This window comes from Mytilus californianus, unplaced genomic scaffold (assembly GCF_021869535.1).
Source record: "Mytilus californianus isolate M0D057914Y unplaced genomic scaffold, xbMytCali1.0.p SCAF_3, whole genome shotgun sequence".
NCBI classification, from domain to species: Eukaryota; Metazoa; Mollusca; class Bivalvia; order Mytilida; family Mytilidae; genus Mytilus; species Mytilus californianus.
In genome coordinates, this window is record NW_026262679.1 from 58,961,849 (window position 1) to 58,981,281 (window position 19,433).

The window sequence follows — 19,433 nt, forward strand, 5'->3', positions numbered from 1 at the left end:
TTTTCAAAGGTTATTATAATAGTTTCAATAAGAGCAGTACTACTGTTTACTGTTCATTGCATAACAGTCTCCAAAAAGTCATTACTCAAAGCACCTGTTCATTATCATGTTATACAAATATTCCTTCTCATTTGCAAGGATTAGGTCCTGTTATGCGAGAAGAGATCCCCCGTGAGACAGGTAAGTCAGAAAATGTTATTCAAGTGAAACAAAAGAGAAAATGTATAATTATTATATCTACATGTACAAAAAATTTAGATGCATTGTGTTATGTTAATCAAAGTGCTTGTGAGCACTGAAGGGTAAAGATTGCATTCATTTTGCATTGGGAGAATTAAATAATACTGAAAGGCAATACAACAACAATTATGGACAAAGGAAGATAACTCCAATTTTAAATATTACTTTAACAATGACATTGATATTTTTTGAACAGCACCATCATGACTACACACAATTTTTGTGTATTTTTTTTTTTTAAATATGGTTATACACATACACATCATTTCGTAACTTGAATATCTGTGTATATATTTCATAGATAAATTTCTTAATATGTTCATGGATAGGATATATTTAAACTCATCACAGATACCAGGATTAAAATTTTGTACGCAAGACAAAACTCAGCAGTGATGCTCGAATAAAGTTGTATTCAATGAACTATGTTCAGTTTATCTTAAAAGGTGTGGTAAAGTTGGAAAATTGATAACTATCAAGCTAGCCATATAAGGGTTTTGATTGCATGAATGCAATTTTCCCCCAAAAAATTTATTATTGTAACATTCAAATGTTGCCCTACATTATTCAAACAGCCTTATACAACTCATGTATTTAAAAATGAAAAAATATATTCCTATTGTCTTCATTCTTTTGCCTTGAGAGTCCAAGCAACTCTATAATTATGTACAGATAAAAAAATTGATGTTTTAAACCAACAGCTGTTCATGTTGACTTTGAAGAAATAATTATAGTTTGATGTCGGGAATTTATTTCCATCAGCTCCTTAAATGGTTCTCATTTTCATCTGACACAAGTATGGTTTTTTAAATCCTTGTCCTTCAGTCACTGGTGGATAGTTGCCTCATTAGCAATCATACCACATCTCCTACTTTCTATATTTTGAAAAATTCAGTCATTTGGACACATTAAGTAGGAAAAAATTTACATGAATTTTTCAAACATCCATTTCTTCCAGATAACAAGATTAAAGATTCTGTTGATAAAGATATGATGGCTGAAGTGCCAAAAGAACCTAGATGTCAAAATTTTCAGACTTAGTGACATCATAAATGTGCAGTCTTATAAAGCAAATCCAAATTTTGACTAATTTTTTGCTTTAATTTTAATAGTTTTTGCTTCAAACAACATTTGCCACATGCATGGACTACCATAATTTTTTGGTTAAGATATGTATCTGACCCAAATACATCTATTTATATCAATTTTATTTTGGTCAAAGGGTGTGGTCATGTGATTCTCAGAAGGAAATTGACCTTCCAAATGCATAAAAACAGGCAATCTGACTAAAAACTTGTAACATACCATACTTTAGCAGTCGACATTGTTAAAACAAACAGCAGAGAGAAAATCGGTGTAGTTTATATAAATTTGCATATCTAAGATTGTAAATATAGATTTTCATAAATGATATTACAAATTTTGGTTTTTTTAAGGCCAAATTTAGGCCTTCATGGCCATACTCCTTTGGGCCAGTGGTTTCAGAGGAGATGATGAATTTTCTAAGGATGGACAGACGGACAACAGAGGCAAAAGGATGAAAATAGCTCACATGACCCCATGGGACAAGCTAGCTAATAAATGAGTACTGTAAATTCAGAAATTAATGCATGTGCGTGTATTTATTATTGCGAATCCTTGACCACTGCCAAAAATGCTAAATCTAATTAATGCAATTGCAAAAATTTGATGAAGAATAATCACTACTAAAATTGTGAATGCCAGTTTTATTATTGTGGATCTGGAGTCGGTTTCACAAAAAACTTATGACTAAGATTGATCGTAAGTATACTGAATTGTTCATGACTTACGATCAATCTTAGTCGTAAGTTTTTTTGTGAAATTGACCACTGATACTGTCACATTTTTCGGATTAATAAAAACATTGCAATAATTTCTGAATTTACAATACTTGTATATGTATATGCAAAACTGCTTGCCTGTATTTTTCCAAGAAGTCTATAAAGATTTCTATCGCAATGCCTTTAGTATAGCTTCTTCATACTGTTTCTGTTGTGTATCTATATTTTCATGTCCTGTTGCTTCCTCGTATCTAAAAATAAAGAAAAAGATTATTCCTTAATTAATAAACTGTTGACACAGAGATGTGTCTCACTGCTCACGCCTGTATGTATTTTTTATAGTCAAATGCAAATGTTGATATTAAAATGGAAATACTTTTACATGTAAACTATGCAAAACAATAGAAGTCAATGAACCATGACTGAAGGTTCAGGTCCAATTATCTCAAAGGAAGTGAGAATATACCCATGCTAATACAACTGCATACCAAATATTATAGGCTTATCTGGTTCTCTTAAAACTGACCTAATACCAAACTTTAACAAGTTAAAAATGCCAAAGTCAACGAACCATGACTTAAGGGGAGGGGCCATATAATTTCCATGGACATAAGATGTGCTTATACTAATACAACTACATACCAAATATGATGAAATATCATTGACTTACCATAAGTGCTTGTCCTCAAATTAACCTAATCACAAACTTAGCAAAAGTTTCAAGGTCAATGGAACATAACTGAGGGATAGGAACATATAATCTCCATGGTAATTAAATTGCATATGCTACTTCAACTGAATACTGTGGATTACTTTATTTCTATTTTCGTTGATACAAATTTTCGTGGATTGGGGACAAATAGAATTTTCATGGATATTTGATTTCGTGGTTAACCTATACCCATGAAAACCCATGAAAATTGGCATCCCACGAATTAATGAATCCATAGTTTCATATATCAGTAACAATAAGTGGTTTCCATTAAACTAACCTAGTCACAAACTTTAACAAATTGTTGATGCTGCTGTTTACTTTATTTACAATTAGTCAATTCGATTTCTGTCTTTTGATTGATGTGTATGATCTGACTTCATGATACTTACACAAAGAAAAATCTTGTACAAACATAATCACTTTCTGGACAAACCCAAATCTGACCTGACTTCTTCAACTGTGGCCATGTTATCACTGTAAATAAAATGGAATTTTTCTTTGATAAACAGTACATTCAAATACTCTTGATTCATATATTTCATGGATTGAGGAAAAAATGCATTTTTACTTGGATATTTGATTTTGTGGTTTGGAGCTTAAGTCTGCATTCAAGCCTATAAAAAAATAAAATGCTCCGCTGGGAGCAGCTTGATACAACCGCAGAGGTCGAACCCTGAACAGTTGGGGCAAGTATGGACACAACATTCAAGCTTTATACAGCACTGAATTTGGATTGTGATTAAATATTTGACACAGCATAGGTTTCTGACACAGAATGAATGTGGTCTAAGAACTTAAAAATTTTTAATTTACCTATTCAAACCATATCATTATTATTTGCTTTTATATATAAATCAGAAATAACCAATTTAAAATGGAAAGAAAAAAAAAGGGGAAAAAAATCCCCCCCCCCCCAAATTTTTTGAACCCCCTTATGATTCATCAACCCAAACTCAATCCCAGCCTTCCCTTTGTGGTATGGTACCTTGCAGTACAATTTCAGAGAGACCCATACACTTGAACACAAGTTATTGTCTGGAAACTAGAAAAATGCTTGTAAAATTTTTTTGCCCCTTTTTGGCCCCAAATTCCTAAACATTTAGAGGAATTACCCCCAAACTCAAACCCAGCTTTCCCTTTGTGATATGGAACCTTGTAGTACAATTTCATAAAGATCCATACACTTACACACAAGTTATTGTCCTGAAACGAGAAAAATGCTTGTTTTTTGCCCCTTTGTGGCCCCTTATTCCTAAACGTTTTGGGAAATTACCCCCAAACTCAATTCCAGCTTTTCCTTTGTGATATGGAACCTTGTAGTACAATTTCAGAAAGATCTATAGACTTACACACAAGTTATTGTCATGAAACTAGAAAAATATTTGTTTTTTTTCCCTTTTTTGGCCCCTAATGCCTAAAATTTTGAGGCAATAACCCCCAAAATCAATCCAAGCATTCCCTTTGTGATATGGAACCTTGCAGTACAATTTCAGAGAGATCCATACACTTGAACACAAGTTATTGTCTGGAAACTAGAAAAATGCTTATTTTTGGCCCCTTATTCCTAAACGTTTTGGGAAATTACCCCCAAACTCAATTCCAGATTTCCCTTTGTGATATGGAACCTTGTAGTACAATTTCAGAAAGATCCATAGACTTACACACAAGTTATTGTCATGAAACTAGAAAAATGCTTGTTTTTTGCCCCTTTTTTGGCCCCTAATTCCTAAAATTTTGAGACAATTACCCCCAAAATCAACCCAAGCATTCCCTTTGTGATATTGAACCTTGTGGTACAATGTCAGAGAGATCCATACACTAACACACAAGTTATGTCTGGAAGTTACAAAAATGCTTATTTTTGGCCCCTTATTCCTAAACTGTTGGTACCATAACCCCCAAAATCATTCCCAACCTTCCTTATTTGGTATTGAACCTTATGGTAAAATTTCATTAAGATCCGTTAACTTAAACTAAAGTTCGAGTGCGAAAACCAATGTGTCTTCGGACGACAACGACGCCTACGTCATACCAATATACAACCACAAAATTTTTTTGCGGTCGTATAAAAACTGTGCTCCATTGATCATTTAAATTCAGTTTACCTTTCCCCATGAATTCTAAGAAAGCTGGTATCCCACGAATGATAATAAATCCTCAATATAGGTTTTGTGACATTAAGTTGCTTTGTATTTCTACTGAAAATATAATTTAAACTACATTGTTCTACATCAAATAAAATGCTCTGCTGGGCGCAGCTTAAAACGACCCCAGAGGTCGAACCCTGAACAGTTGGGGCAAGTATGGACACAACATTCAAGCTTGATACAGCACTGAATTTGGATTGTGATTAAATATTTGACACAGCATAGGTTTCTGACACAGTATGTATGTGGTCTAAGAACTTAAAATTTTTTAATTTACCTATTCAAACCATATCATTATTATTTGCTTTATATATATCAATCAGAAATAACCAATTTAAAATGGAAAATTTTAAAGAAAAAAAAAGAAAAAAAAATCCCCCCCCAATTTTTTGAACCCCCTTATGATTCATCACCCCCAAACTCAATCCCAGCCTTCCCTTTTTGGTATGGTACCTTGCAGTACAATTTCAGAGAGATCCATACACTTGAACACAAGTTATTGTCTGGAAACTAGAAAAATGCTTGTTTTTTTGCCCCTTTTTTGACCCAAATTCCTAAAAGTTTAGGGCAATTACCCCCAAACTCAAACCCAGCTCTCCCTTTGTAGAACAATTTCATAAAGATCCATACACTTACACACAAGTTATTGTCCTGAAACTAGAAAAATGCTTGTTTTTTTCCCCTTTTTGGCCCCTAATTCCTAAAATTTTGAGGCAATTACCCCCAAAATCAATCCCAGCCTTCCCTTTGAGATATGGTACCTTGCAGTACAATTTCAGAGATATCCATACACTTGAACACAAGTTATTGTCTGGAAACTAGAAAAATGCTTATTTTTGGCCCCTTATTCCTAAACGTTTTGGGAAATTACCCCCAAACTCAATTCCAGATTTCCCTTTGTGATATGGAACCTTGTAGTACAATTTCAGAAAGATCCATAGACTTACACACAAGTTATTGTCATGAAACTAGAAAAATGCTTGTTTTTTGCCCCTTTTTTGGCCCCTAATTCCTAAAATTTTGAGACAATTACCCCCAAAATCAACCCAAGCATTCCCTTTGTGATATTGAACCTTGTGGTACAATGTCAGAGAGATCCATACACTAACACACAAGTTATGTCTGGAAGTTACAAAAATGCTTATTTTTGGCCCCTTATTCCTAAACTGTTGGTACCATAACCCCCAAAATCATTCCCAACCTTCCTTATTTGGTATTGAACCTTATGGTAAAATTTCATTAAGATCCGTTAACTTAAACTAAAGTTCGAGTGCGAAAACCAATGTGTCTTCGGACGACAACGACGCCTACGTCATACCAATATACAACCACAAAATTTTTTTGCGGTCGTATAAAAACTGTGCTCCATTGATCATTTAAATTCAGTTTACCTTTCCCCATGAATTCTAAGAAAGCTGGTATCCCACGAATGATAATAAATCCTCAATATAGGTTTTGTGACATTAAGTTGCTTTGTATTTCTACTGAAAATATAATTTAAACTACATTGTTCTACATCAAATAAAATGCTCTGCTGGGCGCAGCTTAAAACGACCCCAGAGGTCGAACCCTGAACAGTTGGGGCAAGTATGGACACAACATTCAAGCTTGATACAGCACTGAATTTGGATTGTGATTAAATATTTGACACAGCATAGGTTTCTGACACAGTATGTATGTGGTCTAAGAACTTAAAATTTTTTAATTTACCTATTCAAACCATATCATTATTATTTGCTTTATATATATCAATCAGAAATAACCAATTTAAAATGGAAAATTTTAAAGAAAAAAAAAGAAAAAAAAATCCCCCCCCAATTTTTTGAACCCCCTTATGATTCATCACCCCCAAACTCAATCCCAGCCTTCCCTTTTTGGTATGGTACCTTGCAGTACAATTTCAGAGAGATCCATACACTTGAACACAAGTTATTGTCTGGAAACTAGAAAAATGCTTGTTTTTTTGCCCCTTTTTTGACCCAAATTCCTAAAAGTTTAGGGCAATTACCCCCAAACTCAAACCCAGCTCTCCCTTTGTAGAACAATTTCATAAAGATCCATACACTTACACACAAGTTATTGTCCTGAAACTAGAAAAATGCTTGTTTTTTTCCCCTTTTTGGCCCCTAATTCCTAAAATTTTGAGGCAATTACCCCCAAAATCAATCCCAGCCTTCCCTTTGAGATATGGTACCTTGCAGTACAATTTCAGAGATATCCATACACTTGAACACAAGTTATTGTCTGGAAACTAGAAAAATGCTTATTTTTGGCCCCTTATTCCTAAACGTTTTGGGAAATTACCCCCAAACTCAATTCCAGCTTTTCCTTTGTGATATGGAGCATTGTAGTACAATTTCAAAAAGATCCATACACTTACACACAAGTTATTGTCATGAAACTAGAAAAATGCTTGTTTTTTGCCCCTTTTTTGGCCCCTAATTCCTAAAATTTTGAGGCAATTACCCCCAAAATCAATCCCAGCATTCCCTTTGTGATATGGAACCTTGTGGTACAATGTCAGAGAGATCCATAGACTAACACACAAGTTATGTCTGGAAGTTACAATAAAAATGGTTCACTGAGTGCAGCCTGATACGACCGCAGAGGTCGAACCCTGAACAGTTGGGGCAAGTTTGGACACAATATTCAAGCTTGATACTGTCTGAATTTGGATTGTGATCAAATTTTTGACATAATATAGGTTTCTGACACAAAATAAATTTGGTCAAAGATCTTACAAATCTATTGCGCAATACTGTGCAATTGAAGATTTCTTCTTGAAACTTTTCAAAAGTTGGAGATATGAAAAATTTTGAAAAAAAAATATGAATCCTTTAAAAAATTGTAAACAAAAAATCCCCCCTCCCCCAATTTATTGAAACCCCCCTTGGAGCAATAACCCCAAAACTCAATCCCAGCCTTTCCTTTGTAGTATGGAATCTTGTAGTATAATTTCAGAGAGATCCATACACTTAAACACAAGTTATTGTCTCGAAACTAGAAAAATGCTTCTTTTTGGCCCCTAATTCCTACATGTTTGGGACATTTAACCCCAAACTAAATCCCAGCCTTCCCTTTGTTATATGGAACCTTGTGGTACAATGTCTGAGAGATCCATACACTGACACACAAGTTATTGTCCGGAAACTAGAAAAATGCTTGTTTTTGGCCCTTAATTCCTATACTGTTTGCCACATAACCCTTAAAATAAATCCCCACCTTCTACTTGTGGTATTAAACATTGTGGTACAATTTCAGAGCAATTGAAATACTTATACACAAGTTATTGTCCTGAAACTAGATAAATGCTTGTTTTGGGTCCCTTTTGGGCCCCTAATTCCTAAACGGTTGGGACCATCATCCCTAAAATCAATCTCAACCTTCCTTTTGTGGTATTGAACCTTCTAAAAAAATTTCATAGAGATCCATTCACTTAAACTAAAGTTATTGTCCGGAAACAAATGTGTCTTCGGACAGCGACGCATACAACGCAGACGACGAAGATGACTCAGACGACGAAGACGACGCAGACATCGACGACATCATACCATTATACGATCCCAAAAAATTTTTTGCGGTCATATAAAAATGCTTATTTTTGGCCCCTAATTCCTTAACTGTTGGTACCATAACCCCCAAAATCAATCCCAACATTCCTTTTGTGGTATTGAACCTTATGGTAAAATTTCATAGAGATCCATTCACTTAAACTAAAGTTAGAGTGCGAAAACCAATGTGTCTTCGGACGACGACGAAGACGCCAACGTCATACCAATATACGACCGCAAAATTTTTTTGTGGTCATATAAAAATGGACAAGAACAATTACAACAATGATGATAACCATATCACAAAAAATGTGTGGTCACAAAAAAATGTGTGGTCATATAAAACATTCCTGCTATCTTGACATTTTTCCATGCCACAAAGATAACAGGAAGTAACACTAATTGTTCTAAAATAGAATGTGAATATGGATGCAGGAATGTAAAAAATACTGAATGTCATGCAGCATATAAAATTCACCCTGAAAAAAAAATGACAGAACCCTATAATTCAGCAAAAATGTTACAAGTAAAAATTGTTATAAGTAAAAATTGTTATAAATCTGCAATTCAAAACTAAGAAACTTACCTTCACATAAAGCAATACAAAATAATGTGTTATTATCTCCTCTTAAAAATCTATCCGATCTGTTCTGAAACAAAAACATGCTAAATGTAATAATGTAACATTATTTGATCCTTTTATTACAAAACATGACAGTTTGTCAAATTTATTATTGGACAATTTGTTATAAAATTAATAAATTCATATCCCCTTATTTTTCTTCTCTTTACCCTTATAAACTACATGTCCTGTATAACATGTTCAGTATCACTTCATTGGTGTATAAACTGCTAATTGTATTACAATATTGAATAATTCTAACCTTTCATTCATTAAAAAACATTTTCCAATGCTAAAACGAAAGAAATATACTTTCCAATTTTGATAACATACATGTATATATAGGAACCTTTTGGAAAGACAAAGAGTCATGTGGCAGCTATAAATCATGGAGTCAGTAAGCTTGTCACATGACAAAGAGTCTTGTGGCAGCTATAAATCATGGAGTCAGTAAGCTTATCACATGACAAAGAGTCTTGTGGCAGCTATAAATCATGGAGTCAGTAAGCTTATCACATGACAAATGTCTTGTGGCAGCTATAAATCATGGAGTCAGTAAGCTTATCACATGACAAAGAGTCTTGTGGCTGCTATAAATCATGGAGTCAGTAAGCTTATCACATGACAAAGAGTCATGTGGCAGCTATAAATCATGGAGTCAGTAACCTTGTCACATAACAGAGTCATGTGGCAGCTATAAATCATGGAGTCAGTAAGCTTGTCACATAACAAAGAGTCTTGTTGCATTATAAATCATGGAGTCAGTAAGCTTATCACATAACAAAGAGTCATGTGGCTGCTATAAATCATGGAGTCAGTAAGTTTATCACATGACAAAGAGTCATGTGGCAGCTCCAAATAATGGATTCAATAAGCTTGTCACATGACAAAGAGTCTTGTGGCAGCTATAAATCATGGAGTCAGTAAGCTTATCACATGACAAAGAGTCATGTGGCAGCTATAAATCATGGATTCAGTAAGCATATCACATGACAAAGAGTCTTGTGGCAGCTATAAATCATGGAGTCAGTAAGCATATCACATGACAAAGAGTCTTGTGGCAGCTATAAATCATGGAGTCAGTCAGCTTATCACATGACAAAGAGTCTTGTGGCAGCTATAAATCATGGAGTCAGTAAGTTTATCACATGACAAAGAGTCTTGTGGCAGCTATAAATCATGGAGTCAGTAAGCTTATCACATGACAAAGAGTCTTGTGGCAGCTATAAATCATGGAGTCAGTAAGCTTATCACATGACAAAGAGTCTTGATGCAGCTATAAATCATGGATTCAGTAAGCTTGACACATGACTAAGAGTCTTATGGCAGCTATGAATCATGAAGTCAGTAAGCTTGACACAGGACACAAAATTTTGCTCCATTTAAAAAATAAAATGCTTCGCTGAGCGCAGCTGGATACGACCTCAGAGGTCCAACCCTGAACAGTTGGGGAGAAAATGGACACAATATTCGCGCTTGATACAGGTCTGAATTTGGATTGTAATTGAATATTTGACACATAATAGGTTTCTGACACCGAATAACTGTAGTCAAAGAACTTAGAATTGGTTATATGATTTGAATTTATATTCAGTTTTTTGCTTTTGTGCAAAACACTATGCTGTTGTGAATTGACCCCCCCCCCCCCCCCCCCCCAACAACAACAACAACCAAAAAAAAAATTTACTCCCCCTTTTTTTTGCTTTTGTGAAATAAACTTGTGATTAAATATTTGACACAGCATAGGTTTCTGACACAGAATGAATGTGGTCTAAGAACTTAAAATTTTTTAATTTACCTATTCAAACCATATCATTATTATGTGCTTATATATATAAATCAGAAATAACCAACTTAAAATGGACAATTTTAAAGAAAAAAAAAATCCCCCCACCCCCCCAAATTTTTTGAACTCCCTTATGATTCATCGTCCCCAAACTCAATCCCAGCCTTCCCTTTGGGGTATGGTACCTTGCAGTACAATTTCAATGAGATCCATACACGTGAACACAAGTTATTGTCTGGAAACTAGAAAAAATGCTTGTTTTTTGGCCCCTTTTTGGCCCCAAATTCCTAAACGTTATGGGCAATTAACCCCCCAACTCAAACCCAGCTTTCTGTTTGTTATATGGAATCTTGTAGTACAATTTCATTAAGATCCATACACTTACACACAAGTTATTGTCCTGAAACTAGAAAAATGCTTGTTTTTTGCCCTTTTTTGGCCCCTAATTCCTAAAATTTTGAGGCAATTACCCCTAAAATCAATCCCAGCCTTCCCTTTGGGGTATGGTACCTTGCAGTACAATTTCAGAGAGATCCATACACTTGAAAACAAGTAATTGTCTGGAAACTAGAAAAATGCTTATTTTTTGCCCCTTTTTGGCCCCTTATTCCTAAACGTTTTGGGCAATTACCCCCAATATCATTCCCAACATTCCCTTTGTGATATGGAAACTTGTGGTACAATGTCAGAGAGATCCATACACTAACACACAAGTTATTGTCTGGAAGTTACAAAAAAGCTTATTTTTGACCGCTTTTTGGCCCCTAATTCCTTAACTGTTGGTACCATAACCCCCAAAATCAATCCCAACCTTCCTTTTGTGGTATTGAACCTTATGGTAAAATTTCATAGAGATCCATTCACTTAAACTAAAGTTATAGTGTGAAAACCAATGTGTCTTCGGACGACGACGACAACAATGCCAACGTCATACCAATATACAACTGCAAAATTTGTTTGCGGTCATATAAAAATATTTGAAGAAATTTTCTTTTTAATTTCTGAAACCTGAAATGGAAAAAAAAATTGGCCCCCCCCCCCACAATTTCTTTTTTACCCCCCTCCCCCCTCCTTTTTCCCCAAAAAAAATTCTTTCCCTCAAGATATGGTCATAATCTCAATTCAAATTTCCAATGGAGTTTGCAACCATAATTTCCAAATTTAAATACATCATAAAAGTCTCAAATAGATAATTTAAAAGCAGTGTAAGGGAGGTGATCCAACATTGTACAATTTTGTTTTTGGATTACCTCCCTTACACTGCTTTTAAATTGTCCATTAACCAGGAAACCCTTGTTTTTTCCCCTTTTTTGCCCCTAATTCCTAAACGGTTTCAGCCATAACCCCCCAAAGCAAATCCTAACCATCCCTTTGTGGTATGGAAACTTGTGGTAATTTCAGAGAGATCCATACACTAACACACAAGTTATTGTCTGGAAGTTACAAAAATTTGTAAGGGTTCCGCGGAACCCAGTGTCTCGCCTACTTTTGCTGTTAATCGCAGGCTCAACAAAAATGAGGAAAAAAATAATAACAATATTCCTTTCGATACAATCTTTTGATTGTAAGAAGCTTCTGTCCAAGTTTGGTAAAAATCCAGGATAGTTTATGAATCTAATAAATGTTTTAAATCTCTAACTGCAGACTGTATGTAATGTTAACTGGAAGAAAAACTAAGTCCATTTATAAGTAAAATACGGATAAACAGGTACAAAATTTTAACAAAATTTCCTTCAAGATACTAGCTTTTGATCATAAACAAGCTTCTGACCAAGTTTGGTACAAATCCAGGATAGTTTAAGAAAGTTATTAAAATTTTAAAAACTTTAACCACAGAGTGAATGTAATGTTTCCTGGCAGAAAAACTAAGTCCATTTATAAGTAAAATACTGAAAAATAGGGATTTTTTTTTTACAAAATTTACTTCAGGATACTATCTTATGATCATAAACAAGCTTCTGTCCAAGTTTGGTAGAAATCCAGGATAGTTTAAGAAAGTTATTAAAATTTTAAAAACTTTAACCACAGAGTGAATGTAATGTTTCCTGGCAAAAAAACTAAGTCCATTTATAAGTAAAATACGGAAAAACAGGATATTTTTTTTACAAAATTTACTTCTAGATACTCTCTTATGATCATAAACAAGCTTCTGTCCAAGTTTGGTAGAAATCCAGGATAGTTTAAGAAAGTTATTAAAATTTTAAAAACTTTAACCACAGAGTGAATGTAATGTTTCCTGGCAAAAAAACTAAGTCCATTTATAAGTAAAATACGGAAAAACAGGATATTTTTTTTACAAAATTTACTTCTGGATACTCTCTTATGATCATAAACAAGCTTCTATCCAAGTTTGGTAGAAATCCAGGATAGTTTAAGAAAGTTATTAAAATTTCAAAAACTTAACCACAGAGTGAATATTTGTGGACGCCGCCGCCGCCGACGGAATGTAGGATCGCTATGTCTCGCTTTTTTGACAAAAGTCGAAGCTCGACAAAAATGCTTATTTTTGGCCCCTTTTTCCGTAACTGTTGGTACCATAATCCCTAAAATCAATCCCAACCTTCCTTTTGTGGTATTGAACCTTATGGTAAAATTTCATAGAGATCCATTCACTTAAACTAAAGTTATTGTGCGAAAACCAATGTGTCTTCAGATGACGACGATGCCAACGTCATACATACAAAAATTGTAATCAGCTTCATTCGTCACTAGCATTTTTAACTTACCTCAGATTGCTTTTTGCCTCCACCACCAGCATACATTCTAGAGTAACCAAATGATGTCCCTGCATTAGGACTTAAGTAGATTCCTTTCCCATAAGCTGCACCATTCACCTATAATCAAATAAACCAATATCATCTTGTGAAATTTGAAAATCATTCCATAAAAGAACAAAAATACACACGTTGCCGTGCATTGCATACCCCTATTCGTAACTCAAAGTTTTGGTAAACAGGAAGTTTGTGACCGACATAAAGTGCTCACACATTACAACACATCACTGCCAAGCTGCTGACAAATATGAAGTTATTTTGTTCTGTAGTACTTAGAAATATTGTTCATGGTAACCAACAGGCAACAGGAGGTGATTCTATATTTAATTTGTGAGAATGTAAACATTCAATCATATTTTCAATGAAAATTACTCAAGTTCACTTCTCCATTTTAAATAATTTAATAGATTCTGTGGTCATCAAATATTATTCAATACGTGTTAATATAATATTTTCATTCTTTTGATCTTTGTTGGATTGTCATGCCATTAGCAATGATTTCAAGTTCTAATTTCTATATCTAATCTTCACACTAACCTGTTTATTGGTTCCTGATGCTACTATTAAACCCTGTCTTATTATAGAATGCCAGTTTTCTACAGCAGAACCACTGCAAAAATATTAAATTGATTAATTGATAATTTTGTACCCAATCCCATTTTCAGCACTATTGGCTATTTCATGGCAGTCAGCTTTTAATGGTGGAGAAAGCCAGAGTGCCTGGAAAGAACCATTAGTCTTCAGCAGGAAAATTAAGAATCCTAGTAAATTAAGATTGAAGTTGAAAACACCTGCCATTTGTGAGGTTCGAACTCACAACATTAGTGATGACTGGCTAGTGATACAGTATTCTGGTCAATCCTAATTGCAGGACCTACCTTTTGTACGTATTGTTAATTTGTTCTCATCCTGAACATACATGAAATATCTGCCACTGGAAGTCAAGCAATCAAAAATCAATAAACCTTTCAAAAACTGCATGGGAGATAACTCTGCATTGTTTCCATTCATCCATACATACAATAGTTGTCTCTCATTTAGTAAAATTATCAGACATTAGGTTGATGAGCTTAGATTTTTGAGTTGATTTAAGAATTTCCAGTCTAGTTATTCATAACATATATAAATTAAATATCTTCCCATAAAACTTTTGTCAGAAAGTGTTAATTTCATATCAATTCGAAGCCTAATTTTTTCTTTTGATAAGTTCCATACTTTTTAGTTTTTTTTTATCCATTATCAAAACAAACTGCATGTTTTCAAAAGACATGTTAAATTTTATAAGTTCTTATAGAACCTCAAAAGTAAATTACTAAGACTTGACTGTAAAAAATCTGCCATTAGATAGGAAAAGTTGCACTTGTTCATATCTCTGAGCTGACCACAGGACTTCCAAAATGGTCGTATTGTCCGGACCTGTCCGATAAATTATATTTATGACTTGTTGTGCTGAACGTGAAATTGACATTTAACGTGGGTTTGCCATTTTAACATATAAATTCAGAAAAAGATCAAAGTTTTTTCGATCTTTTCGACTTGACCTTTTGCCTTAAACAGCCACGTTTCCGGTCATAAAAGTGACATGGTGATTAAGTACTATCAAAACAACCCCTACTTTAATACCCTCTCATTACAATCAAGGTTAATTAGTTGTCAGACAGCTGAAATTTACCTGTTCAGGTGACAGGTTAACTAATATGTACTGGACACTGATTGGTTTATTTGAAGTTATTTTCATAAATTTCAGTGGTTTGAATCTAACTAATTTAGTCAAAAAGACTTAGATTATCAAAAATACGTATATAAATATGATTTGATGAAATTTTTTAAACAGTAGTTATTAAGGTTTTAAGCCAAAAATCGTCAGAACCACATTGTTTGAACTAGTACACGCGTGCTTATGTGCAAAGTTGTGAGATTTAATTACGCATCTGAATTCTTCAAAAATGCTAAAATTATCATTGATACCATTATAATATCGTTCATTTCAAATACTTTCTTGAAGAAATAACGTGGAAAGCTTCTTAAACTCAACTGTGCTTTGTAAACATACACGGATTCAACGTATCCGTCTCTGGTCTGTGTTTTACCATTGTCAAGTCAACATCTGGTATAAGAAAATGTGCCTTCTCAAAACGAAAGTAAAGATTTAGACAACGTAATTTTGCACAAATAAAGATTCTAAAGCAGATATTAGTACGCTAAAGTTGCACACTTCGAATGATGCACTGTCAATTTAAGTGTTTACGTCAGTACATCGAAATTTGTACCAAAAGTCAAGATTAATATCTTTTTTAAGTCAATCATTGTTTATATGATACCCAACTGATTACCATGATTGTCTTTTGTTACTTGGTCTTTAAGGATTAAAATCGGAATAAGACAAAAAATGTCCAGCTGGCACAAGTATTTTTTGGAAGCCCTGGCTGACCACCAATTTTTCAGCAATTTATAAATTACTGTGCATTCATTTAATATTGCGGATACAAATTTTTGATGATTGAAAAAAAAAATTGTATTTTCATGGTTTTGCCAAAGTTTGCATACAGGCCTAAAGAAAATTTTAACATTGTTGAACATTTTAATGCATGGTTTACCCATGTCACAAATTCCACGAAATAATAATAAATCCTCAGTATACCTCAGTTCAGTGGTTGTTGTTAGTTCATGTCTGTCATATTTGTCTTTCCTAAATTGTTTTGTTAGGCCATTAGTTTTCTCAATTGAATTGTTTCTTATTTTTCATGTCAGGCCTTTTATAGCCAACTATATGGTATGGGTTTTTCTAATTGTGGAAGGCCGTACGGCTGCCTATAATTGCTTACATCCTCTTAATTTGAACTTTGGTGGATAGCTGTCTCATTCGCAATCATACCACATCTCCTTATTTTTATATACTACTGATAATCTACATACTGAAAAGCAAAAGTACTGCCATATTTTTCTTTAGCTTCTCTGAATGCTGCCTCTTTTGCTGGTGGACTGCTGAGTAACAAATACTGGAATGGTGTCTTCATGAAAGGTATTCTCTATCAATTAGAAAGAATAAAAAATTTCTACAATTCAAACACACAAATTATTTTAATGCAATTTCGCCCACTTTACATATCGTTTGGTAGACTTATTTTAGGTTTTGGGCAGTTTATTAATTGGAAAATTGGGTTAAAATTTTGGAAAAAGCAGTCTGTTTTGCATTTGAAATAGGGCTGATATTTAGCAATTCATTTCCATATGGCATATAACAGTTTTTGATATAAAATCAAGCAAAAAAACATACTTTTACTAAAAGTCTTGATCTTGAAACATTTAAAGAATGAAAAATCAACAAAAAACTTGTGTGCTCTATTTCAGGTAATCAATCAGTCGAAAAATAGGCAATAACAGGCAAATACCTTTTAAAAATAACCAGTAAAACTAAACTAAAATGTAAGTATAATATATACCACTTACCTTTTCTGGGGTTAATTTTACAATATGAGATCTATTACTGGTAATTATCCTGAAAACATAATACTTATATTAGATCCATTTCTTCCAAGTTTGAGTGCATTCCCAAGGCAAATTGTGATTTTCCATACAAAGAGGGTCTGGATGGGAATAACAGAATAGAGAATAATGGATAAAATAAATAATAAAGAATGGAAAATAATATGGTGCTAAAATATAAAGAATCAAAGACCTCATCCAGATCCTCATATAAACTTAACATTGATGAAATGAGCAAGTTCCCATATAAAGTTGAATTTACCTCATGTAAGTCTAAACTTGGGGCATGGTTTTAGTTATCAAGAAATGAATTATTGTTAAACATAACATAAACAAAGCTAAATCAAAAGCTTGTTGTAATTTTTTACCCATAAATGCTACATAAAAACTGATAATATAGAAATATTTCTATTACACATATGATATAATATTGAATAGGTGATCGTGAATAGACATGTATAAAAATACATTTCTTAATCAATCCTTTACTATATGAAAGGTTACAAGCATTGCATCCATTAGTGATTTTTGGCGAGTTATTTTATTGTATCCACCAGGCTTTTATACCAATTAACAACATGGCAGCTTAAATTCAAGTTTCACCTTAAGGACATGTAAACATTTGACCTCTAGATGTTTTTTGCTTGGTTTTATTACATTATTCAGTTGCTGTCTTATTGATGTGAATACCACAACATCTCCTTTTAATCATGTGTATGTCCAATTAGTAATACATGTACTAGGGGCCGTCTTGACCTTGTTGTAGGGTATGAATAATTCGTTCATTGTTGAAGACCCTACACCAACTGTCAAGATGAAGAACAGGAATAAAAGCCCTGTTCATTGATAATTTTCTATGTTTTCTATGTATTGTGTTCAATTTTGTCCAATGTACATTTACTCCATATCCTTTCATTTTCTACTGTTTTCATTTTTCCTTTGTAGCCCAATAGTTTGAATTGGACATGTCCAAATTAGAGATTAGATTGTCAATGGCCAAATAAGTGTAGGTGTTTCTTGAGTCTGTAATCACCACTGAAGTAAAGGATAACACGATTTATTATTTTAATCTGTGCTAAACACTGAAGTAAATGATAACATAATTTATTTTCAAAATCTGTTCTTTCCACAGAAGTGAATGATAAAACAATGTATTTTTAGAATCTATATTCACCACCGAAGTAAAGGATAACATAACTTATTCTTCCAATCTTATACTTACCACTGATGTATTTATTTTTAGAATCTATACTCATCACTGAAGTAAAGGATAACACAATTTATTTTTAGAATCTATACTCACCATTGAAGTAAAGGATAGCACAATTTATTTTTAGAATCTAATGTTTTTTTTATATCACTGGAAGACAATGCTGTCATTTGTTCCATTGACATAACATGCTTCAATATTTTATCTACTGCATCATAATCTTTACTCTGCAACATAAAAAAAAATATTTCTCACTAAGTTTGATAAAGCCTACAAAAAAAAAAAAAATAGTGCAAACACTGAAATGCTTTACTGACCATTGATTTTATGTTGATAGTTCTAAATATAAAGCTTTACTACAAGTATCACATAAACTTAACATGATCCAAGAAAATGAGGTCAAGGTCAGATAAACCAAACCGGAAATTCATGTACACCTTGCAATCATTCCATACTCCAAACATAGTTGACCTATTGCTTACAGTTTCTTAGAAACGAACTTAACCAGGAAAACTTAACATTGATCAATGAACCATGAAAATGAGGTCAAGGTCAGATGAACCATGCCAGACAGACATGTACACCTTACAATTAATCTATGCATTACATATAGTTGACATATTGCTTATAGTATCTAAGAAACAAACTTAACCATGAAAACTTAACATTGACCAATGAATCATGAAAATGAGGTCAAAGTCAGATGATACCTGCCAGACAGAAACATACACCTTACAATCATTCCATACACCAAATATAGTTGACCTATTGCTTATAGTTTAGATAATGAATGGACACTGTTTGGCAGCCGCCCGCGCGCCTGTCCGCCTGCCGTACATCCCCAAATCAATAACCAATTTTTCCTTTGAAAATCCGGTTAAAAAACAGACCAAAACATAAAAACTTAACACTGAGCTATGAACTGTGAAAATGAGGTCAAGGTCAAATAAAACCGGCCAGACTGACATGTACATCGTAAAATATTTCCATACATCAAATATAGTTGACCTAATGCATATGAAGTATCCAGGTCTTCCACCTTCTAAAATATAAAGCTTTAAAGTAGTTAGTTAATGATGCTGCTACCGCCGCCAGATCAC

The 19,433-nt window shown here is 33.6% G+C and overlaps 1 protein-coding gene and 1 long non-coding RNA gene across 3 annotated transcripts in view; both read right to left on the minus strand.

Annotated features, from left to right (window-relative positions):
• Positions 1-2,151: 2,151 nt before the first annotated feature.
• Positions 2,152-19,433, minus strand: part of LOC127733068 (protein mono-ADP-ribosyltransferase PARP6-like) — a 43,896-nt gene continuing 26,614 nt past the window's right edge. The window contains exons 15-22 of one of the 2 annotated variants that reach the window (XM_052242338.1): positions 18,427-18,560; positions 17,088-17,136; positions 16,554-16,666; positions 14,175-14,247; positions 13,590-13,697; positions 9,042-9,105; positions 3,147-3,231; positions 2,152-2,293 (exon numbers count right to left, since the gene is read on the minus strand). In XM_052242338.1, coding sequence (XP_052098298.1) covers positions 2,212-2,293; positions 3,147-3,231; positions 9,042-9,105; positions 13,590-13,697; positions 14,175-14,247; positions 16,554-16,666; positions 17,088-17,136; positions 18,427-18,560 — 708 coding nt within the window. In that variant the 3' untranslated portion in view covers positions 2,152-2,211. Of the gene's footprint in view, positions 2,294-3,146; positions 3,232-9,041; positions 9,106-13,589; positions 13,698-14,174; positions 14,248-16,553; positions 16,667-17,087; positions 17,137-18,426; positions 18,561-19,433 lie in introns of those variants that run through there. The other variant, XR_007996695.1, reaches the window with a different exon arrangement.
• LOC127733105 (uncharacterized) lies at positions 7,313-8,404 on the minus strand. Its single transcript, XR_007996754.1, has 2 exons — positions 7,998-8,404; positions 7,313-7,410 (listed from the first exon to the last, which is right to left on the minus strand). It is a non-coding gene; the product is annotated as an uncharacterized LOC127733105 (long non-coding RNA).